The sequence below is a fragment of the Nomascus leucogenys genome, chromosome X, assembly GCF_006542625.1.
Source record: "Nomascus leucogenys isolate Asia chromosome X, Asia_NLE_v1, whole genome shotgun sequence".
NCBI classification, from domain to species: Eukaryota; Metazoa; Chordata; class Mammalia; order Primates; family Hylobatidae; genus Nomascus; species Nomascus leucogenys.
Genome location: NC_044406.1, coordinates 53,092,596 through 53,117,439, shown reverse-complemented (window position 1 = coordinate 53,117,439; position 24,844 = coordinate 53,092,596). Strand labels below are relative to the sequence as shown.

General features: G+C 40.2%; 1 protein-coding gene across 1 annotated transcript in view; it reads left to right on the top strand.

Moving 5' to 3' along the window:
• Positions 1 to 3,197: 3,197 nt before the first annotated feature.
• OTC (ornithine carbamoyltransferase) overlaps positions 3,198 to 24,844 on the top strand; it is a 68,993-nt gene continuing 47,346 nt past the window's right edge. Inside the window, exons 1-3 of the mRNA XM_003270993.4 lie at positions 3,198 to 3,488; positions 17,962 to 18,100; positions 20,466 to 20,547. Of these exons, the coding sequence (XP_003271041.1) occupies positions 3,412 to 3,488; positions 17,962 to 18,100; positions 20,466 to 20,547 (298 nt within the window). The 5' untranslated portion in view covers positions 3,198 to 3,411. The remainder of the gene's footprint in view (positions 3,489 to 17,961; positions 18,101 to 20,465; positions 20,548 to 24,844) is intronic.

Genomic DNA, 24,844 nt, shown 5'->3' with positions numbered 1-24,844 from the left:
GGACCTTTTGGGGAGCATGTAGAATGTGCTTCATAGTTGCCACTGCTATGGTTTGAATGTCAACTGAAAAGGTTATGTTGAAATTTAAGTGGCATTGTGATGGTAGTAAGAGGTGGGACTGTTAAGAGATGTTTAGAACATGAGGGCTCTGTCCTCATGAATAGATTAATGCGGTTATCACAGGAGTGGGTTTGTTATCAAGAGAATAGGTTGTTATAAAAGCAAGTTCAGTCCTCTCTGTCTCTCACTCTCACCTTCTCTTGCCCTTCTACCTTCTGCCATGGAATGGCAATGCACAAAGGCCCTCTGCAGATGCCAGAACCATTCTGTTGGACTTCCCAGCTCCAGAAGTGTAAGCCAAATCAACTTTTCTTTATAAATTACCCAGTCTGTGGTATTCTGTTACAGCAACACAAAATGGACTAAGCCACCCACACGAAGAGTGAGGAATATGAGAAGTTTATCCTCAAGAAGACAGCAGTGGGTATTTGCATTAAGAAGTGGCAGGTATGTAGGGGAAGACCGAATGCCAAGGGGATATAAACAAGACACAGACACTCATAGTTTTTTGTTTTCATAGCGTGCTTGGTGGTGGTGGGCCTTCATTTCAATGGCCAATGATGGAATGTATTTTTCCAGTTATATATCATTTGCTGTTACCCTACACACTCTATTTGTTCCTTCCTTTAGGTCTACTCACAGGTTCCTTTTTTTGCTACAATATCGTTTGTAGCTCCCTCCAGTTTTGACTATTTTCTGATTCTTGCAATTCATCAAAAATCAGTGCCACCTTTTTCAGGAACCCCATCTAATCCCCACCCCCTGATGATAGAAGTTAGAAGAGGGTCAAGTCAAGCTGGAGGTCTCCTGTGGCTTGAAGCAAGGGAGCAGGTAGCAAGCCCCTCCCCCTGGTTAAGATGTTTGGGCTCAGAGAGCGGAGACAGAAATTGTATTCTGGAGTCATTCCAAACGGTGAATATTGGAAGGAACTTATCATTCCTGTTTTATCATTCTGTCTCTCAGAACCCACACAGCACAGAGGATTGGCTTATGATGGCTGCACAATTGTTGATGGTGGCAGAGAAAAATGGATGAATGAAAGGCCAGGTGAACAAAGAGAACTAGATATGTAGCCAAACAAGAAAGTTAAAATTGAATTAGAGGAATCATGGGGTCAACAAGAGCCCCTGGATGAATTCTGAGGATGAACATCAAAGCCTGTAAAGTAAAACAGACTCCACATGTGACACAATCAGCAGAAGCTGGGTAGTTGAAATCTACCCCTCAACAAGTTCATTGAGATGCCCTGCCTTTTGAGATTCAGTGAAATTGCTTTTAACTTCATCCCACTTTTGGTGCAGCTCCCCTTTTGCAATTTCTCTGGGAGTTATTGGTATCTTAACTTTTTTTTAGTTCCCTCTGGCTTTGAGCTCCTGCATCTGTAGCATTAGGAGGGTTTGTGAGTTGCTTTGGCATGTCAAAAATGCTGCCTGTACTCTCTAGCATGGAACTGCAGACACTTCTTGATTTCTTCCCAAGCATTACCAATATGAGTTGTGCGTATGGCTAGCACAGTTCAGTGAAGATATGGGGTCAAGCTATGGGCCTTATATTAGCCTGTGGTTTGGCCTCATCTCCCTCAGGCTCCATGCAAACATTCAATTTCACTCCTGTATTATGTGGAGCGCTTTTGCTCTCTGAAACCTATTCAATAACTGGCCTTGTTTGCCTCTTCAAAGATGCTTTATTATGTTTTCAAATTCACTCTCTCCCTTCTCACCTCTGTGCCTTTGCAAGCAGTTGCTTTTGCCTGGAATATCCTTTCCAGAATGGAAGATTTGGTAGAGGCTGGGAAATGTCAGTCTTTCCTCTCACTTTATCTCACATCATTCTCTGTAAGTGGAAGGAAATGGTGTTAATATTTATTTCTCTACTAGTATTAATTATGACATCACAAACATCTCGGCTCCTGAGGTGGCCATAGTTGATATTTAAATAACACTTTTTGCTATTCCACAAACTTCTGGAAAATATTTACTTGGGTTTGCTAAAGTCATATAAATTGACCAGAAGACGCAGCCCTACCTCTGCCCCTCCTCTCCTTCCTCCTACCCTTCCTACCTTAGAGGGCTCCCGCTTCTTTGAAGCCAGACAACTTTGCCTGGACCTCTCCTATGGGCTTGTATTATGGATATTTGTTTATAAATCATACCACCGTTACTGAACTGTGAACTCTGCAAAGGTGATGTCATCTTCCCTCTCTGAAACTTCAGTGTAGCCCGGTATCTGATACAGAATTGACTTTGAATCACCTGATTTCTAACTGAGGATAAATGAATAAATGTGAAGTTGCAGATGGCCCCTTAGTGATCTAAATAGGCTGCTAGGGGAAGAGCATATAGTATCCCCACTTCCCACTTGTACTGACTGTGGGCTCCTGTTAGAATCAATAGGCAACTATTTCTTTTCTTTTTCTTTCTTTCTTTTTTTGAGACAGAGTCTCACTCTGCCACCCAGGCTGGAGTACAGTGGTGCAGTCTGGGCTCACCGCAACCTCTATCTCCTGGGTTCAAGCGACTCTCATGCCTCAGCCTCCCAAATAGCTGGGATTACAGGTGTGCACCACCATGTCTAGCTAATTTTTGTATTTTTAGTGGAGATGGGGATTCACCATATTGGCCAGGCTGGTCTCGATCTCCTGGGCTCAAGTGATCCGCCCACCTCAGCCTCCTAAAGTGCTGGGATTATAGGCGTGAGCCACCGTGCCCGGCCAGCAATTATTTCTTTATTGAAGACTTATGTGCGAGGCACAGAGGGAGCTCCAGGACTGAGATATTTTTACTATACCTTCTCTATCATCTTGCACCCCCAAAATAGCTTCCAGGGCACTTCTTTCTATTTGTTTTTGTGGAAAGACTGGCAATTAGAGGTAGAAAAGTGAAATAAATGGAAATAGTACTACTCAGGGCTGTCACAACTACATCTGTGTTTTTGCAGTGCCAATTTGCATTTTCTGAGTGAGTTACTTCTACTCACCTTCACAGCAGCCGCCAGTACTGCAGTGCCTTGCATATATTATATCCTCAATGAGTACTTGTCAATTGATTTTGTGCATGCATGTGACAGTATAAATATATTATGAAAAATGAGGAGGCCAGGCAATAAAAGAGTCAGGATTTCTTCCCAAAAAAATACACAGTGGTAGAGCTTGGCATAAAGTTCAAATGCTCCTGCACCCTGCCCTGCAGTATCTCTAACCAGGGGACTTTGATAAGGAAGCTGAAGGGTGATATTACCTTTGCTCCCTCACTGCAACTGAACACATTTCTTAGTTTTTAGGTGGCCCCCGCTGGCTAACTTGCTGTGGAGTTTTCAAGGGCATAGAATCATCCTTTTCACTATTAAAAGAAGATGCTGTTTAATCTGAGGATCCTGTTGAACAATGCAGCTTTTAGAAATGGTCACAACTTCGTGGTTCGAAATTTTCGGTAAGTGATGGTCAGAGACTTGGGTTTGATTTAGGAATCATGGTGATGCATAAAACTATATTCTGCAGTAAGGCCTCTTTCTGCAGAGTGTAGTGCCAGGCTCTGCTTTACTCTTATTTGAGACAACTGCCTCTAATTCCAGCAGAGCTTTCATTTCTCAGTCCTTCTGTAATCAGACTTCACCGTGTGCTGTAGGGGAAGCCACCCATGGCAGATATAACAGACTAAACGTTCTTGACGTCTTTCGTTTGTGTACATTCTAAACAAGCAAGTGGCTGAAGGAAATTAGGGGAAGTAATTTACACAGGGCCTTCAGCTTGTATTTGGGCTTGCTATAAAACAGTATATCACTCTAAGATGTTGAGACTAATCAGTTCTTTTGAAAAAACAGACTCCAAGTAGCAACTAATAAATACTGACAAAGCTGCTGCAAAGAAGCCTTATATGTGATGGGGATAAAGACATTTTTAAATAAAATACAAGTTTGAAAACCATCCCTGAAATTCTTGCTGGCATGTGCAAAGCAGGCTGTCTCCAGTGAATTCATTATAAAAGTTTACATCCTGCTTACAACCATTGTGCATGTGGTTGAAGATGGCATGGAGTGTGTCTGTGGGGAAGGGAAAGGGGAAGGGAACAGGGGAGATGAGTTAGCTAGGTAAACAAGGCCATCAGGTGGAGACATCACTACCAGAAAGCTTCTAGAACAGTTTCATGTTAATAATGAGATAGAATTTCTTCAGAGCTTCTTTATAACCTAAAGCAACCTTCACAACTTCCTTAAGGAAGAAGCTTTTGGTCTGAAGTTTTCTTTTATTATTAGTAAGTGGACCTGTGATAGTGGCCCTGGGCATCCCTTCTCTGGAGCAGCTGACAGTTCTAGGATCTCTGGACTCCACCATTAGCACTACTTCTTTAGTGAATATAAGGCTCTCAGAAGTCAGAATGATACCGTAAATAATATTGTAAATTAAGCCCATAATATTAGACCTAGTTGAGACCTCAGAGCCATGAAATAATGCCTTCCCTTATTTTATTTTGGGAGGAAATGTGATTTTTATTTCTTAAACAGCTCAAATATTCAACTGAAATTATTTCATTTCTCTTATTTTAAGTATAAGGTAAAAAAAGCCCAGAATGATTATGGGGTTTACCAATTAGTGCCAGAGTTAGATCAGATAACAACTTGGAGAAAAGTCTGAAGAACCAGGTTCAAGGCCTAGCACCACCCTTGCTGGCTATATGACCTTGAACAAGTCACTAAACTTTTCTGCAATGTTGTTTCACCTATAAAATGGGTAAAAGGATAATACCTGTTCTGCCTACATTACAGGGTGGTTCAATCGTTCATTCAACAAATATTAATTGAACAACTACTTTGTGCCATGCCCTATCAAGGAGTTGGAGATACAGTGGTAAATAACGTAAAAATATACTTCACTCCAGCTACATGAATTCATAGTCTAGTGATAATCAGTGAGATAATGTATATGAAACCTAAAAAGTGACAGACCAATGTTCATTATTTATTTTAGTATTCCATTACACTGAGTTACATCAGATAAAAATATGATGAAATTTTATTCTATAGCTTTTAACAAGGAATCATCACCGACTTGAAAACACCCAACTGAATGAATAATCAAAGCCTGGAACTTAAACTTATACTGTTCTTTGAAAATTACAATGATAATTGATTTTAAAAATAATTATTACGGATTAAATTTTGCAAGTAAAACCTCTTCCAAACAGTTGGACTTTTTTTTTTTGTATTTACTAATACACTACTGTCTATATCCAGTAGCCAGACTACATTTCTGAAAATCCTGGTGAGCTATTTCTCACAGTGAATGGGGGCTGGCACAAAAGTATGGCTAAATCGGCCCAAATCCAAACTTTCTATTTGAAAGTGTGAAAGCCTCGAGTCACCCATGTTGTTAGAAACTCAATAGTGTGAATCTCTATTGAAAAATGAGATAATGTTGAAATGGTTTCATCATGCATTCTCACGTGGCAAATGGTTTCATCATGGATTCTCACGTGGCATAGGTATTTTTTTTTTCCTACTGTATTGGTTAGTTGCACTACCTGTCAGCTAGATAAATTCAGAATTTCTGATCTCCAATAAGACTTATAACCTTTGACAAAGCCCTCAACAACAGAGAACAACTCCCTGTCAACTCTGCCTGTTCTATATTTTTACTTTTTCAGCCTTTCACAGGGATTCAAGTTATTTTTTTCTCCCACATCTCTTGGGAAAGGTGGAGGGCCCTTGTTATGTAACATACCACGTGAGTTTACTACTCCAGAATAATAGGAAATATGTGCTTAGAGTTTGATGGTGCCACAAAATAGGAATCATGGTTTTGAAGTGAGCAGTCATATCGCCATGGACATGATAAAATAATAGCTTTAGTGAGGCTGAAGCCATCCACACAGCCCCTGGATCAATCACTTGTAGTCAGTTAAATTTTTTTTTTTAACAAGATCGATAGGATCAGAAACCAAGACTGCTGAAAACACCCAATTCACAGGCTTTCCATGTCATAAATAAGGCTCTAAAGCCTTGCTGTGTTTGGATAATAGAGAATGTCCTATGATTTGTTGCCTATTAGGGAAACCACTTAGAGCTTTTTAAGAAACCACTAAAAAAAAGAAATCTCTTTCTTCATCAGAAAAGACCAATTTGTAAGTGCAGTTCAATTTCATCTCACAAATAGAAATTTCTTCAGAGAATATTGAGCTAAGCTACCCAGTTCTGTGGAGGTTATGGATTGGAGCCAGAGGTGACGAGTTTTCAGGTATTTCATTCCAGACCTCTATAAGGGCTCACATAACTCATTATGTTCCCTTCGTCTGTCACACATGCCCATCCATACACACGTGGACATCCAGACAACGTGATTATAAGACGTTCATGTTCTCGCATAGAGGAGAGAAAACAGTGCACTTTGATTATTCACAATGTCAAAACTTAAAATGAATGCCTTTTAAAAACATCACTTCAGCTGCGCGCAGTGGCTTACGCCTGTAATCCCCGCACTTTGGGAGGCTGAGGTGGGTGGATCACCTGAGGTCAGGAGTTCGAGACCAGTTTGGCCAGCATGGCAAAACTCTGTCTCTATTAAAAATACACACACACAAAAAAAATTAGCTGGGCCTGGTGGCATGCGCCTGTAGTCCTAGCTGCTCAGGAGGCTGAGGCAGAAGAATCGCTTGAACCTGGGAGGCTGAGGTTGCAGTGAGCCGAGATCGCGCCAATGCACTCCAGCCACCTGGGTGACAGAGTGAGACTCTGTCTCAAAAAAAAAAAAAAAAAACTTCACTTCCGAAAACCATACAAGAGATGGGACCAAAAGTTGAATGGGGTCATGATGTTTTCCTTGGCCAACAGTGGAATTTGTTTCCTAGTTTATTTTTAGTAATTGAGTAATTTAACTTAGATAAAATAAGCCACTGATTTTTGACAGTTTCAAGTTTCCAGACCTTTAATAGTAGGTCTGCAGAAAGCTAGCCTTCATCTGAATTTTTCAATTTTCAGATGAGGAGAAGTTTCACAATTTTAGAATATTAATGATCTAAGGTATCTTAGAAACTACTAGTCACTCAGTGATCAATAATAATGTTGTAGAAAAAACTGAGTTCTTTTCACATGACCAGGAAAGTTTAGGCTCACAGACACTTTGAAGGGTGAGGGGGAGCGGAATTTATTGGGTGAAAAGGAAAAAAATTTCAGCAAAGCCAGAGGGGTGCCTGTTAACAGGCCCCCATCTCACAGACTGAATGCCAGGTTACCACACAGGAACAGGAGAGGCCTAGCTCCTCCCCGCTCCAAAAGATGCAGTGCGAACTTCCCCAAGGCCCCACCCTGTCCTCCCAGTGTGCAGGTGGGCATTATTCAGAAAGAATCAGTCGGGGGAGTGGGGGGAAAGGGCGGGCCTCATCCAGGACAGGCAGTCCTGTTCATCAGCCTACAGGCTGTTTTAGGCTTGAACGTGGGGTTTCGCTGGGGGTCGCGGGGTCGGGGGCCCTTGGCTGCCTCCTGTCTCTATCAATAATTTATATCACATATGGGTATGTGGCAATGGTGAGGATGGTTTCAAGTAAACTTTTATTAATACATTATCATTGTTATTGTTAATAAGCATAAATTTGGAAATAATTTGTGAATTTTTTTCACATCAGTGGGATCACTACAAAGATTTTTGTGTGTGAAAATACAGCTCCTTTCTCTTGCATGCATTCTAATATGCCTTTTTGAGAAGGAAAGAAAGGGATAGAATTAAAGTTAGGCCACTGAAAATTCATGTGGCTCCAGTTTACAAACTTCATGAGTGTGGGAGAAGACATAGACAAAGAGAATCGCTGATTTCGTTCACTTTCTTAAATTTTCAGGTGAAGAATTGAGGCTCGAGATGGCAAATAACCTTCCCAAGGCCATTGTTTATTCCTAAATCGGGGCTGAACTAGGACTACAATTCAAATATTTAAAGGCACTGCTCTTTTCATTTCATTGCTTGTATTACTTTGATCCTTTCAAACTGATCAAGTTGGCCAATCTACCTTTGCCTAATATCCTTTTTTAGGTACAGCCAGAATATCTCAGTAAAGAAGAGAAACATACACAAGAAAATATGCCTTAACTCTTGCATTAATGCGAGGTTAAAGAAACATAAAAATCTCAGCCATAAGGCCCATTGGCCCCCTCTTATGTCTCCAGAAGTTAAAGTCTTTATCTCAAATTGTCCATGGGGATCAGAGTATCATTTAACAGTGAATTTTTTCCTACTCTGGCAAAATCAGTTTCTGACTGACCACATTTTACTCAAATCAAGCACTTTCTCTTCCAATAAAATACAATTATACCAGGGAATACATCCAAGTCTCTCCCACCCCCCAGTTTACCAGAGTTGGAAAATGCAGACACTAGCAATGAAAGGCTTCATTCTGCAAGTAGCAAATACTCTTCCATTTTGTAGCTAGGAAGATATTTGGGTAAAGTTAATACAAGGATCTCTTATTACCTTGGCTTAGCTTCTTAGCATTCAGTGATTTGGGGTTAAGAAACCTCTGTAATTATTTTTTCAAGGAACAAAATGAATATAAGGAACTAGTCTTGCTTTTTTCAAGGGCTCTGGCTCTGACCAGACTGCAGCGACAGTTTTGATGGAATATTTGTACGTGCTTCTCATTGTTCCCCACAACATTGTATCCTCCCTCTTATGTGCAGCCTGAATAATAATAATGTGGTTTATGTCTGGTGTGAGATTTCTTGTTTACTCTGATTTACTTCTTGTACACTTTGGTACAAGAAAAGCAAGCATTTTACAGGAGACTCGAATAATGCATTTGGCCCTTGTTCTGGTGCTTGTGAACCAGAGCAGGCTGCCTCCTATTGAAGAATGAGGTCTCTAGGGGAACTTAATAGCCATTGATGCCAGCAGTCTTACCTGGCTAATTCAAGCATGGCTTTATCACCCAAAAGCAAGAAAATGCTTGATACAGACCGGAAAAAAAAAAGGAGGCCTGTGTCAGAACTGTTTTAATGTGGTACAATTGTGGAACTCTTCTAATTTTTATGTAGCTTAGGAAAGAGGTGTGGCAACTCCATTTTGGAGCCAAGGGGAGGTCTATGAGGAGACAGTAAACAGGATAGGAATTTAAACTGGGACCATTGTATTTGCTTTCCTTCCAGTGATAAATTTTCCTGGTTAGTTCTTGATATCTATGAAAAACAGCTCTTTTTCCCAAGCTAACATTTCCTGCCCCACCTCTTGGATGGAATTGAGAAAGGTGGTGACTACTCTAATGATTTTTCAGTGGTATAAACAGCATAACCCCCCCCACTAGCTGTGGTGGAATTTTTTTTTTTTTTGAGACGAAGTCTTGCTTTGTCGCCCAGGCTGGAGTGCAACGGCACGATCTTAGCTCACCACAACCTCTGCTTCCAGAGTTCAAGTGATTCTCCTGCCTCAGCCTCCCGAGTAGCTGGGATTACAGGCGTCCGCCACCATGCCCAGCTAATTTTTGCATTTTTAGTAGAGATGAGGTTTCACCATGTTGGTCAGGCTGGTCTCAAACTCCTGACCTCAGGTGATCCACCTGCCTCAGCCTCCGAAAGTGCTAGGATTACAAGCATGAGCCACCGCACCTGACCAGCTGTGGTACAATTTTAAAAGAAATTCTAGTTAATCACTCAAGCCCTCAGATGCTGGTATGACCAGATATATAGTATCTACGTCTCTGCCGCTTTTGTCCCCAAGAACCCTGACAACTTATTCTGTCCAAAAGGAGTCTGTGGCAAGAAAGAACCAAAGTATCAGTGTAGTCCACTATTACTGTACTTCCAGTTTAGCCTTCATGGTGGTATGAGCAAACATTGGCCCTATAAGGTGTACTTGTCAGTTTTCCAGGTTTTGGCCCTGGACTTGTAGTGCTGTGCTTAGGATCCAAGATTAGTCCACTCTTGTTTCACATACATATGTCCAATCATTGTTCCCAGTAGTGCAAATACTATACCAGAGTGGTGGGGTTCTAGGGGATTTCAGCTTTAGCAACACACTAGGCCACAGTCAATTATCCTCCATCATTTTCAGGCCTTGTGTTCAGCCTGGGCCATACCCTATGTTTGCTCTTCCCTCAACATCAATTTTGTCTTTTTTTTTTTTTTTTTTTCTGAGATGGAGTTTCCCTCTTGCTGCCCAGGCTGGAGTGCAATGGCACCATCTTGGTTCACTGCAACCTCTGCCTCCCAGGTTCAAGCGATTCTCCTGCCTCAGCCTCCCAAGTAGCTGGGATTACAGGCCCTCGCCACCAGGCCCAGCTAATTTTTTGTATTTTTAGTAGAGACGGGGTTTCATCATATTGGTCAGGCTGGTCTCGAACTCCTGACGTCAGGTGATCCGCCCTCCTCAGCCTCCCAAAGTGCTGGGATTACGGGCATGAGCCACCGTGCCCGGCTGAAGTGATGTCTTTAAAAGGCATTCATTTTAAGTTTTGACATTGTGAATAATCAAAGTGCACTGTTTTCTCTTCTCCGTGCCTGGCCTATGTCTTTTCTTATCATCAGAACTTGGTCAGGATGTTGAAAATCCATCATGACAAATCTTTTGATATTCATCCCAGAAATCTGCTGGGAATTCATTCTTTCTTTTTTATTTTTATTTTTATTTTTTGTTTTTGAGACGGAGTTTCGCTCTTGTCACCCAGGCTAGAGTGCAATGGCGCGATCTCAGCTTACTGCAACCTCTGCCTCCCAAGGAGTAGCTGGGATTACAGGTGCCTGCCACCACGCCTGGCTAATTTTTATATTTTTAGTAGAGACGGGGTTTCACCTTGTTGGTCAGGCTGGTCTAGAACTCCTGACCTCAGGTGATCCGCCCGCCTCGGCCTCCCAAAGTGCTGCGATTACAGTTGTGAGCCACTATGCCTGGCCTGAATTCTTTCTTATACAAATTGATTTACTTTTGCCCTAAAGACCTACTATCATTTATTCATTTACTTAAGAAATATTTATTGAATGACTACTGTATTCCAAGCACTGTACTAAGCACTGGGTATATATTAGTGAATAAAACAGGAAAGGTCCCTGCTATTTGTGGATCATATGTAATCCAGTGAGAAGAGTAAAAGTAAGTGATAAATAAACACACAAATATATATTAAAATTGTGATAAGTATTACAAACAAAATGAAGGTAAAGTGAAGACTATTTAGACAGTAGAGTCAGGAAAGGAATCTCTTAGGAGGTGATATTTAAGCTTACAGCCTGAGAATGAGAAGGAGCCAGCTTTGAGAGTTGAGGAGAGAGTGTTCTGGACAAAGGGAATGGTATATCAGAGTCCTATGATGGGAAAGCTTTTGGAGTACAGGCAGCCCTTCCTTTGCGAGATCCCAATGTACACAAGTTTCAATTACCACAGTTTAGTTAATAACACTAGGCCACTATGAACACAGTTCAAATTTCAGTCAACATGGCATATTAATTATGAGTAATTCATAAAGCAAAAACTTCATTGCCAACTCTTCAGTCTACAAATCACCATGTAAATAACACATACACAGCACATCATGGTCAGTGACCAATTACATCACTTCTTTCAAAGTCTGTTGGTGATTGGTCACTGTGCATTTGTCATTCAGTTTGCATACAGACAGCAAAGAGTATATAGCTGTGCTGCCTCCTTTTCTCCCAGTGATAAACCTATGAGCATTTTACAAAAATGGATAATGACAGTGCAGTACATGAAAGTGCAGCAGAGAAATAAAAAGTGACTTTGGGAGGCTGAGGCGGGCGGATCAGCTGAGGTCAGGAGGTCAAGACCTGCCTGGTCAACATGGCGAAACCCTGTCTGTACTAAAAAATGCAAAAGTTAGCCGGGTGTGGTGGCAAACGCCTGTAATCCCAGCTACTCGGGAGGCTTAGGCAGGAGAATCGCTTGAACCTGGGAGACAGAGGTTGCAGTGAGCTGAGATTGCGCCACTGTGTTCCAGCCTGGGCGACAGAGCGAGATTCCGTTAAAAAAAAAAAAAAGTGATAGCAGTGGAAGTTAAATTTGGATTGAATGCAAATCGAGTTATGGAAGAAACAGCTGACTATGTGATTGTTACCCTGCTGCTGTTTGAGAGGCTGTAGATAGACAGCCACAGGAACTTAGTGAAGACAAAGTTATTGACATAACTGCAGAAAGTGGTTGTGACAAAAAGGATGAAGATGTCCCAGGGGAAGTAACACCAGCAAAACACTTCACATTAAAGGAACTCTCAGAGATATTACACAGCGTTCAAAGTACAAAGGAAAATGTTGAAAGTTTATTCAAACTTAGAAAGAATAATGACAGTTTACCAAAACATAGAAAAGATGCTTGCTCTATATCATAAGTTCTATGATGAGAAAGCAAGCACTGTTCAAATTACTCTTGATAGAGTTTTACAAGGAAATAAAGCACTATAATTCTCAATGCTCCTAATGTTTTAAATTACATTGTACTAAAAAATACATCAGTTTTACTATTTTTCACTTCCCTACACAATTATAACTGACGATAAAAGTTTTTAATGTTCTGACAATTTTTTAAAAGTCACAGAACAATTACAATTTTCCCACTAAATATTAAGGTTACTTTACATGGCTTCAGATTTAATGGCTATTCACAGTCCCACACACTACCATGCAAATTAAAAACTGCCTGTGTTTAAAAAAAAACAACTTTGGAGGACATTATGCTAAGTGAAATAAGCCATGAAGGACAAATGCTATATGATTTCACTTATATAAGAATCAAAAATAGCCAAACTCATAGATTCTAATTTAAAACATCAGACAATACTGGTTGTCAGAAGTTGGGAGTGGGGGAAATGGGGAGTTTTTCTATGGATCTAAACTTTTGATTATTTTAGATGAATAAATTCGGGAGATCCGCTGTGCAACATAGTGCCTATGGTTAACAATATGGTGTTGTGCAGTTCAAAATTTGTTAGGAGACTAGATCTCATGTTAAGCGTCCTTACTGCAAAACCAAACAGCAAACAAAAACACAAAGGGGCACAAGGAAACTCTGGGGTGGGGGAAGGTTATCTGCTAACATTTATTGGAGATGTGATTCAAGGGCAGCAAGAGTGAGGGCAGCATTATCAGCTGCTGCCATGGAAAGTCTAGAGTCAGAAAGAGAGATTTTTCCAATCACTTGTAGTCCAGGGAAATATATTGAAATAAAGTTTCTGTTCTATATACATTTGAAAATCAAAGGCCTTGACAAAAAGGAAAGGTTCAAGCAGGATGTTTGTGTGTTCTTTCTACCTTTATATTCAAATCTTCTGTCAGTGGAGAAATAGAAACAGCAGCATCTCACAATGCAAACCCACAGCAGAACATTAACCCTAACCCTAACTACAAGCTTAATTTCACCTTCAACTTAGAAACTTCTAAGTATGTAGGACAAAAGCTGAGGAAGCCCCAGAAACTTGTTACTTTCTCCAGTCTGTCTTCTACTGGGGATAATAAGAACTGGAAGTTGGAGCTTTTGGAGTAGTAAAAGGTAAGATATTGTTGGTCCTCCTCTTTCCTGTTTCCTTTTACGGAAATTGGGGAGAAAAAATTTAGTCCTTTGAAAAATTTTCATTTCCACTTCTATTTCTCTGAGATTCAACAAGAACAACACAATTCTAAGATCTATGACATTCTCTTAAATAAAGCCTGTAGTCTTGTGAGCATTCAGAAGTAAGAGGATACAACAAAATCCCGCAGAGGCTGAGAATAGGGGACGATATTGAATCCTTTAAGTATAGCAGTTTGGAGACTCAGCTTTTGTGGGCTCCAAAATAGCCAGGAGTCTGAGCTTGAACTCAGGACAAAAAATTGAAGGCCTCAAAATTAGTTCATGAGTGGTTTTTCCTGTGGTTGATGGATGTGAGTTCAACAGCTATAGTGATGTTTCTCAAATTCTTTGAAACAGAGGGAGTGGGGTTTTCCAGCAAAGTATTCTTCCCCTTTTAAAATAATATTAGAGGAAGTCTTAAGCCAGGGAATATTAATGTGTTATTGTAAGACATGGAGTCAAGAAGGTTTATCTTCTGTAATTTTATGTTGCTTGGATCTTATTCCAGAAGAAAAATATTTTCAAATCTGCCCTAACTGTGAATTGAGAAAGATTAAGCTGCCGTGCCTTCATTTCAGGCCACATATGTAAATCTGTTTTACAATCCCCAGAAGAAGATTTCAGTTGACCCTGAAAAATGCATGACTATTAGTCAGTGTTTACTCCTTAACATTATCAGTACTTGGTATTCCAAGTGTTGCTTAATATTATCACTAATTAATATTATCAGAAGAAAACACATAACCAAAATTTGTATGTAAATACAAATTTTCTGCCTAAATGCCTTGCTTCCAAAGTTATCAAATTGCTGACTATGATGGAGATCTTGGGCACAGTTGTGTAAGCATTTTACTAGGGTTTCAGTAGAAGGAAGAAAATGAAGGGCTCTCTAGAAACTTCTTTAGCCAGCAAAATGTCTTTGTATATCTACAAACTTATTTTTTAAATATTTGGTTCTTTGCCAGGCATGGTGGCTCATGTGCTGTAATCCCAGCATGTTGGGAGGCCGAGGTGGGTGGATCACCTGAGGTCAGGAGTTCAAGACCAGCCTGGCCAACATGGTGAAACCCCGTCTCTACTAAAAATACAAAAATTAGCTGGGCGTGGTGGCACATGCCTGTAGTCCCAGCTACTCGGGAGGCTGAGGCAGGAAAATGTCCTGAACCTGGGAGGCAGAGGTTGCAGTGAGCCAAGATCACACCACTGCACTCCAGCCTGGGCGACAGAGCTAAACTCCATCTCAATAAATAAATAAATAAATAAATAAATAAATAAATATAATAAAATATTTGGTTCTTCTTAGTCTAAACTTTTTAAATTTTTATTTTCGTTTATGTTTTGTTATGTACATAATCTATTAGTATAGCAGGACATATAAACAAATAAAACATACATTATGAATCCATGTTTAAAAGTTTTTACTGTTAGAGGTACGTAATAAAAAGTTGAGGACCACTGCTTTAAAGTAATTTCCATTTGGAGAGCCCATGACTCACATATTTTTAAAAGTCAAAGACAATAATACATCTTTGAAATAGGAATGTTAACTAAAATTTCGTTTCTACATATAAGCTGAAAACAGTAATTTCTATTTGTAGTTGAGTATGTCATTAATGTCTTAGATTAAATCAGTCAATTGGCTGGGTGCAGTGGCTCACACCTGTAATCCCAGCACTTTGGGAGGTTGAGGTGGGCAGATCACTTGTGCTCAGGAGTTCAAACCGGGTGTGGTGGCAGGTGCCTGTAATCCCAGCTACTCAGGAGGCTGAGGCATGAGAATTGCTTCAACCCAGGAGGTGGAGGCTGCAATGAGCCAAGATTGCATCACTGTACTCCAGCCTGGGCGACAGAGCAAGACTCCATCTCAAAAAAAAAAAAAAAAAAATTCAGTCAATCAACCGATTAGCCAACCAACCCACAAACTCTCAATCCTTATGGAAATTCTCTTCCCTACTAATTAGACCTCTGAAGGGCTCAGTCTCACAAAATGTCTACCGAAAAATATCTATTCACCCACTGAGCATTAAATGAACCAATCAACTCTGCAAGAAACATATGTAGTGCAATATTCACTTGTCTAAGTTACTGACATCATGCAGCAAACAACAAATTGAGTGAATTTGTGCTTTTCCCACCTATAAGCTTATCACCACTGCAAAAAGGCCTCCATAAATCCCAACAGATGATTAACTCTTCATCCCAAGTAGCACAAGCTCTCTTGTTAGGTTAGAATTAAAGCATGATCATTTTGTGACAGTTATTTTACTTCTAGTGAAATTAATGTTTAGTACACGTGGTGAACCACAGTCTGCCTTTGGCTATTTATAATTTCGAATGGTAGAAAATACCAATTATTGTTAAACACAGATAACACTGGGAATGATGAGAGAAAAATGATGTCCATTTTATAGAATGATTACCGCAAATAACAATTATTGTCATCACAATATAACAAAATGTTAAAATCGATCTTTTTCGGTTTTAGTTTCTGCCCAGGCCCAGTAGGTACTGATTCTTCCCTCATTCTAAAGTGAGATGCTAGACCACTAAAAATGGAATTGCAAAGGAAATAGACAAAATTCAGTTTGGAATCCCTTGGTTACCACCTTCAGCTTATAAAATGTGTTGCAGAAACCAAGAGAGGGGTTGGAAATTAGAAGATAATTTATAGAGAGTGTTTCTATTGTGTATCATGTGCCCCCTCCCCCATGAAGGGGATACTCTTCCTTCACTTCAAGTCCAAGAAAATGGCTCCACTAGGGCCCACAGTAAACGGATGTCAGGACCATACCTGAGAAATTTAAAGTAGGAAAGACAGGCTAGTTAGCTGTTCTGATAGCAGAACAAGATGGAGTCTATACCAGGATGGACCTGACACTTGTTAGAGCAAAGAACATGGAGACCGTCCCATGAACCAATAGGGAATGAGAAAAAAAGACCTAGCATGGTATTGTTTCAGATCATGACCAAAAGACCTCCTGGAGGGGTGGGAGAAATCTCAGCAAAATAGAGGCTAGATGTGTTCCCTTGGATGCCAGAGGAAATGTAATTGTCTGCATCAAAGACTGCTATGAGAAATTCCTAATGATAAGGGGGGGGTTCTCCAAAGGACCTCCAAAAACACTCCACAAGAGAGTCAGGTGTTTGAGACACCTGCACCAATGCTAGATTGCTAGAGCAGAACCAGGCTTTTGCTGGCTCTTAACTCCTCACCTTCCCTTAGCTTCACTTAGAGGAACCGAAAGTAAGGAAACAGAGGAAATAGCACACTGGCCCCTCTTTCCCCATAGAGGAGGCCAGCTTTAATCAGGCATAAGCTGGAAGGGAAAAGGTGTTAACCTGCAGTAAATTTCTTAAGGTTTTTTTTAAATCACTATTATTATTATAATATTTTTGTTACATGTTATTTTACTGAGACTCTTTGAGGTAGTAAAATAAGCAGAGGGCTCTTTGTATTTTTCTGAGTTAGTAGAAAAGCTACAGCATCCATTGTGTTTTCATCCAGGGATAAAAAGAACAAGCTCCAAGAACAGATTTGAAGGGCAGTAGGGGGAAAATACGAAATTATTTTCTATTGTGCATTACAAATGCTGCTTGTACAGCCTAATGATTTTAATAATAATAGCTAAAAGTTATCAAATACTTATTATATTCCAGACAATGTCTGCTTTACATGTATTAAATAATTTTATCGTCACAACAACTCTATAAGATTATTATAGAAATTTTCTAGGTGAGAAATTTAGAAGCAGGGAGTGGGTAAGTAAATTGCCCTAGGTTGTGTGACTAGTAAGTAACAAAACCACTCATGTGGCTATTTCAAGCAAATAAGAATTCAATCTCTTTTCACAAATTCTTTTTTTTTCTGTCAAACATCCAAAATACTGGACATATAAAATATAAATCAAGGCCATATCAAATTTCACGCATTAACACTTTGCAGAGACAATGAGGTTATATGTGATTTGCTGTGCTTTATCAAGAATAAGAAGATAAAGCATTTGCTATGCTTTATCAAGAGGCCGAGGCGGGCAGATCACTTGAGCTCAGGAGTTCGAGACCAGCCTGGTCACCATGGAGAAACCTCATCTCTAGTAAAAATACAAAAATTAGCCAGGCTTGGTGGCATGTGCTTGTAGTTTCAGCTACTTGGGTGGCTGAGGCAGGAGAATCGCTTGAACCTGGGAGGCAGAGGCTGCAGTGAACTGAGATTGTGCCACACTCCAGCCTGGGCCACAGAGTGAGAACCTGTCTCAAAAAAAAAAAAAAAAAAAAAAGAGAAAAGAATGCTTTATCAACAATAAAACGATGAATCACCATAGTACATGGGTCTTTTCTGAAATACATATTTCTCCCTTTTAAATCTCTTTTTATAGGTGTGGACAACCACTACAAAATAAAGTGCAGCTGAAGGGCCGTGACCTTCTCACTCTAAAAAACTTTACCGGAGAAGAAATTAAATATATGCTATGGCTATCAGCAGATCTGAAATTTAGGATAAAACAGAAAGGAGAGGTATGTAACATTTTCTTTTTACGTTCCATTACTACCAGTCCGCCTTTTTAAAGGCAGCCTTCCCAAAGAAAGAGGGAAAACAATACATTAAAATTCTTAAACAGTAGCTAAGTAATGAAACCTCACAGTCAAGGTAATTGATTATCATGGAGCATACAAGCATACAAAAAAGCAGAAAAATCAGTTATTGAATGACAAGTCATTGCACTTTTTTCATGTGGAATGCTGAAATTCATTATCAACTGGATCGAACCTAAGAAATCATTTGTCTGAAAAGCGTTTATTTATTTATTTATTTATTGAGATGGAGTCTTGCTCTGTTGCCCAGGCTGGAGTGCACTGGCGTGATCTTGGCTCACTGCAACTTCTGCCTCCCAGGTTCAAGCAATTCTCCTGCCTCAGCCTCCCAAGTAGCTGGGATTACAGGTGCATACCACCACACCTGGCTAATTTTTGTATTTTTAGTAGAGATGGAGTTTCACCATGTTGGCCAGGCTGGTCTCAAACTCTTGACCTCAAGTGATCCGCCCACCTTGGCATCCCAAAGTGCTGGGATCACAGGAGTGAGCCACCGTGCCTGGCCAAGATTTTATTTTTATACCCCTTTTCTTTTCTCTGTGTATTTTCTGTCAAGTCAAAAATGAAGGCCGGGAGCAGTGGCTCATGCCTGTAATCCCAGCACTTCGGGAGGCCAAGGCAGGCAAATCACCTGAGGTCAGGAGTTCGAGACCAGTCTGACCAACATGAAGAAACCCCGTCTCTACTAAAAATAAAAAATTAGCCGGGCGTGGTGGCACATGCCTGCAATTCCAGCTACTAGGGAGGCTGAGGCAGGAGAATTGCTTGAACCCGGGAGGCGGAGGTTGCAGTGAGCCGAGATCGTGCCATTGCACTCCAGCCTGGGCAATAAGAGTGAAACTCCATCTAAACAAAAAGAAGATGATCCTTTTTTTCCCAGTGACAAATTTTAATTTCGGATGCATATCAGATATAGAATCATTAGGATAATGTCAAAAAATTCACAATGACGTGACAGCGTTTTAAAAAGCACTTAGATTAGCAAAGAAACAATTAATGGTATCCAGGTAGGAGAAGAGATGGGATATGGTTCTTAGCTATAAGCATAATTCTGCATTTTGAGCAATTTATCTTTGAAAGACAATTAATACAGTAGCTTCATTTAGACTGCTTAATTGTGACTGCATTTCGTATTCCAAGCTTGTTCAACCTTTTTAAAGAGTTGGTTTCAGGTTGAGAAAGTTTGACACGGCTTTGATTTTATCTAGTTGGCTGGCTCTCCGAGCTCCTAAGAAAAACTGAGGACAGGAGTGACCGCAACTGCTGTGGGTTGATGTTCCTATAAAACACCTGAAATAAGAGAAAAGGTCTCCCCAGGCCCAGGCCTATGTTCTTGACACTTCGTGGATGAGGGAGGTTAGCTGGCCGGAATCTATTTGTTCCAGAACTCCTTCTATCGGGAAGCCCATCTATAGAAGAGGAAGGAGGAAGCGCCCCACCCCACATTCAGACTCTCCAGATTGTTTTCAAATGACTTCCAGAAGCAAAGTCTTTGTATTCCCATGAGGATGCATGACAAATGTGTAGCTAAAACACGAGGGCTTCATCATTGATCTAAGTGGAAGTTGTAGTGCCCCATATTGTAACACAGTAGCATTTTCCTAGCTGAGAAAACACCTCCAAACCAAACACCTTCGAGGTCATTGAAAACTGAATGGGGATTTCAATGGAGTTAAGTAAGAAGGTGGTTCCAGTATGAAATATTAATATATTTTGGAAAAAATTCACCTGTTGAACCCAGAACAATTAATACTGCTTTCTAATTACATGTCAATAAGCTGTGGGAGTTACTGTTCTCTTCCCCCATTTGTATAGTACATAAAAAAACATTTTAAATTCACTTTTTTTTTTTTGAGATGGAATATTGCTCTGTCACCCAGGCTGGAGTGCAGTGGCACGATCTTGGCTCACCACAACCTCCATCTCCCAGGTTCAAGCAATTCTCCTGCCTCAGCCTCTCTAGTAGCTGGGATTACAGGCACCCACCACCACTCCCGGCTAATTTTTTTTTTTTTTTTTTTTGGTATTTTGAGTAGAGATGGGGTTTTGCCATGTTGGCCAGGCTGGTCTCGAACTCCTGACCTCAGGTGATCCACCTGCCTCGGCCTCACAAAGTGCTGGGATTACAGGCATGAGCCACCACATCTGGCCTAAATTCACTTTTTAAACAACATTTTAAACACTTGTTTGGGGGTAGTTATTACTTATTTTCTAATAAAGAATATGTTTTAAAACATAATTTATATATAAGATATATTTTAATTCTATTCTTGTCCTTGATTTATAGTATTTGCCTTTATTGCAAGGGAAGTCCTTAGGCATGATTTTTGAGAAAAGAAGTACTCGAACAAGATTGTCTACAGAAACAGGTAAGTCCATTGCCAAATTCACACTTGTGTTGAAGAGAGGGATCGAGGGTGAAGACTTTGGAGGGGTAACCCAGCGTGGGGATTTGTCTGCCTCTAGCAACCACAAAGAAAAAATCATTTTTACTGGGAGCAGCAGTGCAAGCCTGTGAATGAGATTTCCAGTTCTCATAAAAGCTGCAAGCAGAAAAATTGCTTCATCTATAAGAATTCCATAAGGAACTGAGTAGAAGTTCCATATAACTCTTCATGTTCAGAAGAGAAATGTAGGTGGGCACACATTTTCAGGCCTCGAACTCACGTGGGTAAGAAATATGTCTATTTTTCTAGCATGTAAAGAACATTTCCTTGTGCGTCTCAATTCTGCTAGATGGTGGAAATTTAATCTTTGTAATGTTAGGCAATCCTCAGTTGTTTTATGGTTTATTTTGTCCATTTTGAGTCTCTTCTCCATTTCCCCACAGTCATGGTTAAATCATGGAGAGTATCTGAATGTCAAGACATGTAGGGGTATGGGGATCTGGTCCTTGCTCATTAGAACATCATCATCAAATATCCATGCTAGGTTCTGTTGGGACTTCTATATTCCCATTGGATCTTGGCTGTCTCCCACTTACTGCAAGGTTTGCTTCACTCTCATTGAAAGACCTCATATTGAGACAACCAAGTATAAAGGGGTCACTGGAGAACCTCCAACCGGCCTGCACACTGGGAGGAGTGCACACGGGGGTGAAGCCTCAGGAAGTTCACACCATTTGCACGGGGAAGAGCTGGCCTCTCCTGTTCCGAGGTGGAAACTGGGATTCAATCTGAAAGGTGGGAAGACAACTAGCAGGACTCTTGCTCTGCTGAGAGTCCCTGTTTTCCTTTTTTTTTCTTTTCACCCTATAAACCCTGCTCTTCTCACCCTTCAAAGTGTCTGTGAGCCTAATATTTCGTGGTTTTGTGACAAGGACCCCATTACAACAATTTATCTCTTGGTTTCATTCTCTCAACCTCTTAGCAGCTCTCCAAGACACATTAGGCACAGAGGTACTACAAGGCTGCCTCTACTCTATTGTTCCTTCCTCATGCTGGGTGCCAGGGAGCTCTGTAACATTTACTGCCTTCTAGAGGTCTGTCTTAAAAGCAAGACAGGTTGTCCTCAGTTCTGGGATTCTCCAAACTCATGGAGCTTTCCAGCATGCTCCCCATCCTTCAGAAGTTGACCTGGGGAACACATAGCAGAGTACAGTGTCAAAGGTCCATCAATTTTTATTTCTGTTGCTTCTCCTCTCTTGCTTCTCTTCCTCTCCTTCCAGTTCCCAGTGTTGGAGGCCAGGAAATAAAGCAGGAGGAAAAACTGGCTCTGACTATCCATGGACTCTTCCAAATTGTGCCTAGAATTCTAGGCTGTTAAGGATATTTTTTTTCCTCAAGCTATTATCTCTGCAGTTTCAAAATGGACACTTTGAAACTCGTAAGCCACAAACTGCCTCTTTTCTTTCTCTCTACATTTCTGCTCTACTGGACCTCACTTGAATCAATAATATGACTGCCCAAATGAGCAATCAGACAGGGTCAAGGAGGAAGTACCACAACCGAAAACATATTGGTTGATATTTCAAATAGATTATTCTACCTTGCGAGTATCAGAGCTTTCTAGGACTTAGAAGCAAACAACTATTACATGTGATTTTTACCTTGCAATGATCAATAATGAAGCTTACCAAATAGATATCAAAAAGAAAGTTCAGGGGGATTAAGCGACTTGCCAAATTCACTCAATTAATACAAATAGCACCAAGATTCAGATCTGAAGCCCACATTCTTACTAATACACACTCCTTCCCCCTAAAGAGAAGGAAGGAGGAAGAGGGAAATATATAAAGTGCTAATCTTTAAAGCCCTAGGAAGAAAACAGGTAAGAACATTTTGCTCTTTAAAGCTGGCTGCTATAAGAGATCATGTTGATATCTGACAGATGGTAGGGAAAAAATGAATAAACCAGTAAGCAATTCTCAAATTCTGCTCCCTTTCAACACTAGTATTCCATGAGTTGGGTAGAATTTTATTTTATTTCATTTTATCTTGTATATTATGTTTTTGTTTTTACCATTAGTACTTAAGAGAAGTGGTCTTTTTTGAAGTCACCAAAATAATTGATTAATACATAGAAATTTCTCAAATTTAAGTTTTTTTAAAAGGGATTTTGCTGAGTTCATGGCATTTCTATGACTTTTCCCCGTTCAAATGTTATGTTTGAAACCAGAATATTTCTGAATAAATGATTGGTTTCACCATTTATAATAATGTGGTAGTTAATCTATTAATAAAAATGAGAGTGACAATTTAATAAGTTTTTGGAGGCAGACCCTGTGCCAGGTGTTCTACATTAATTATGTGTGTTATCTCACTTAATCCTCATGACAACTCTGTGAGAGCAAGACCATTCAGGAAAACAGGCTGAAATGGGGCCAGCAAATGGCTCAAAGGCACGTAGCTAATAAATGGCAGATCCAGGATTGGAAGCTATTACTAAATATATATTTTTAAATACCTAATTTAATAAACTAAATCTATTGATTTAATTTAATTATATGGCATGTAATAGTCATGTTTTATTCTAGTAAAATTGTTTCTACCAGTGGCATTAAGCATTTTGTTAAGTGATGGTTTTCTATAAAGAAATCCTTAGAAACCTGCCCCAAATTGTAAATAATAACAACAAATACATGAAGCAAGGAGCATATGACTGTTAAAACTTATAGTTCATGGAGCATTTGTCATTATCCTCAATAATTGCATATGGCATCTTGCCAAACTCAACAGTAGAATCACTCAAAGCGAGTAGCTGCCTGAATTGTTTACAGAAACAGTAAACCCCAATCAAAATCATGACAGAACATTCCTATTGTGTGTATGTGCATCTTAACAGTTGTCCTTTGGTACAATTTTTCAACAAGTACCACCTGTTACTTTGGTGCTTAGAATTAAAATAGGTGTAATTATAGCTGTCACTGCCCCAAATCTGTGCCAGCCCCTGAGATGATCCTCACAGGACAGTCCTTGGCAATTCTGTTCCAAGTCTGAGTTTCAGAGCTACATTCACATTCCTATTTATCTCAGGAGACAGAATCAAATTCTCCACCCAACTCTTACCATAGTAATTGTTTATGTAACATGTTTATTAAAGTGTAACACACAAACAGAAAAGTGCACAAATCATTAAGTGTACAGATCGATGAATTCTTACAGTGAACAAACCATTGTAACTAACATGCAGATAGAGAAACAGAATGGTAGTAGCCCCCAGACACTTCCCACTACCCTTCATTTCCTTCCAGTCACTACTCCTCATCCACCCAAGGGTGACTATTATCCTGGCTTCTAACATCACAGATTCATTTTGCCTATTTTTGAACTTTATATAAATGGGATCATTCAGCATGCGCTCTTTTGTGTCTGACTTCGTTCGCTCAACATTGTGAGATGTATCGATGTAGCTGTGTGTAGTTGTAGATCATTCATGCCTCATCCACTCTTTGTGTGTGCCTGCCTGGCAAACCAGACAATTCTCCTATGAGTCTACCTATGATTATATTCTTTTATAGCAAATGAATTGAGCTGATAGACAGATACATTTATTAATCTCAGTAAATGCAGTAGCTGATAAAAGATGCAAAAGGCATTCTACGAGATGGTTCTTTTCATTATTTAACATTGGTATTTCACTTTCAAGGTGAAATAGAAACTGGCGTTTTAAAGCTGTTTCAAAATCATCGTCTGTACAAAGATGCCCATATAAAAATTGTGATACTATTCTGCAATTATAAAAGCCAAGCACAGAGAGCTTAATAACTGCCTTAGTTCTACCAGCAAGAGTCCTCGGATCCCTTATATTTCCAAGGAATGAATTCTATTTATACTCTTTTTTCCAAAGCAGGCAGGGATCTATGGGGGAGTGAAAGAGCAAAATAAGATTTACTTTTGTTTTCCCAAGCAGAAATTAAGAAATTAGCAGAAGAGGCTGGGCATGGTGGCTCATGCCTATAATCCCAGCACTTTGGGAGTCCGAGGCGGGCGGATCACGAGGTCAGGATATTGAGACCATCCTGGTTAACACAGTGAAACCCCGTCTCTACTAAAAATACAAAAAATTAGCCAGGCGTGGTGGCAGGCGCCTGTAGTCCCAGCCACTCGAGAGGCTGAGGCAGGAGAATGGCGTGAACCTGGGAGGCAGAGCTTGCAGTGAGCCGAGAACTCGCCACTGCTTCCAGCCTGGGCTACAGAGAGAGACTCCATCTCAAAAAACAAAAAG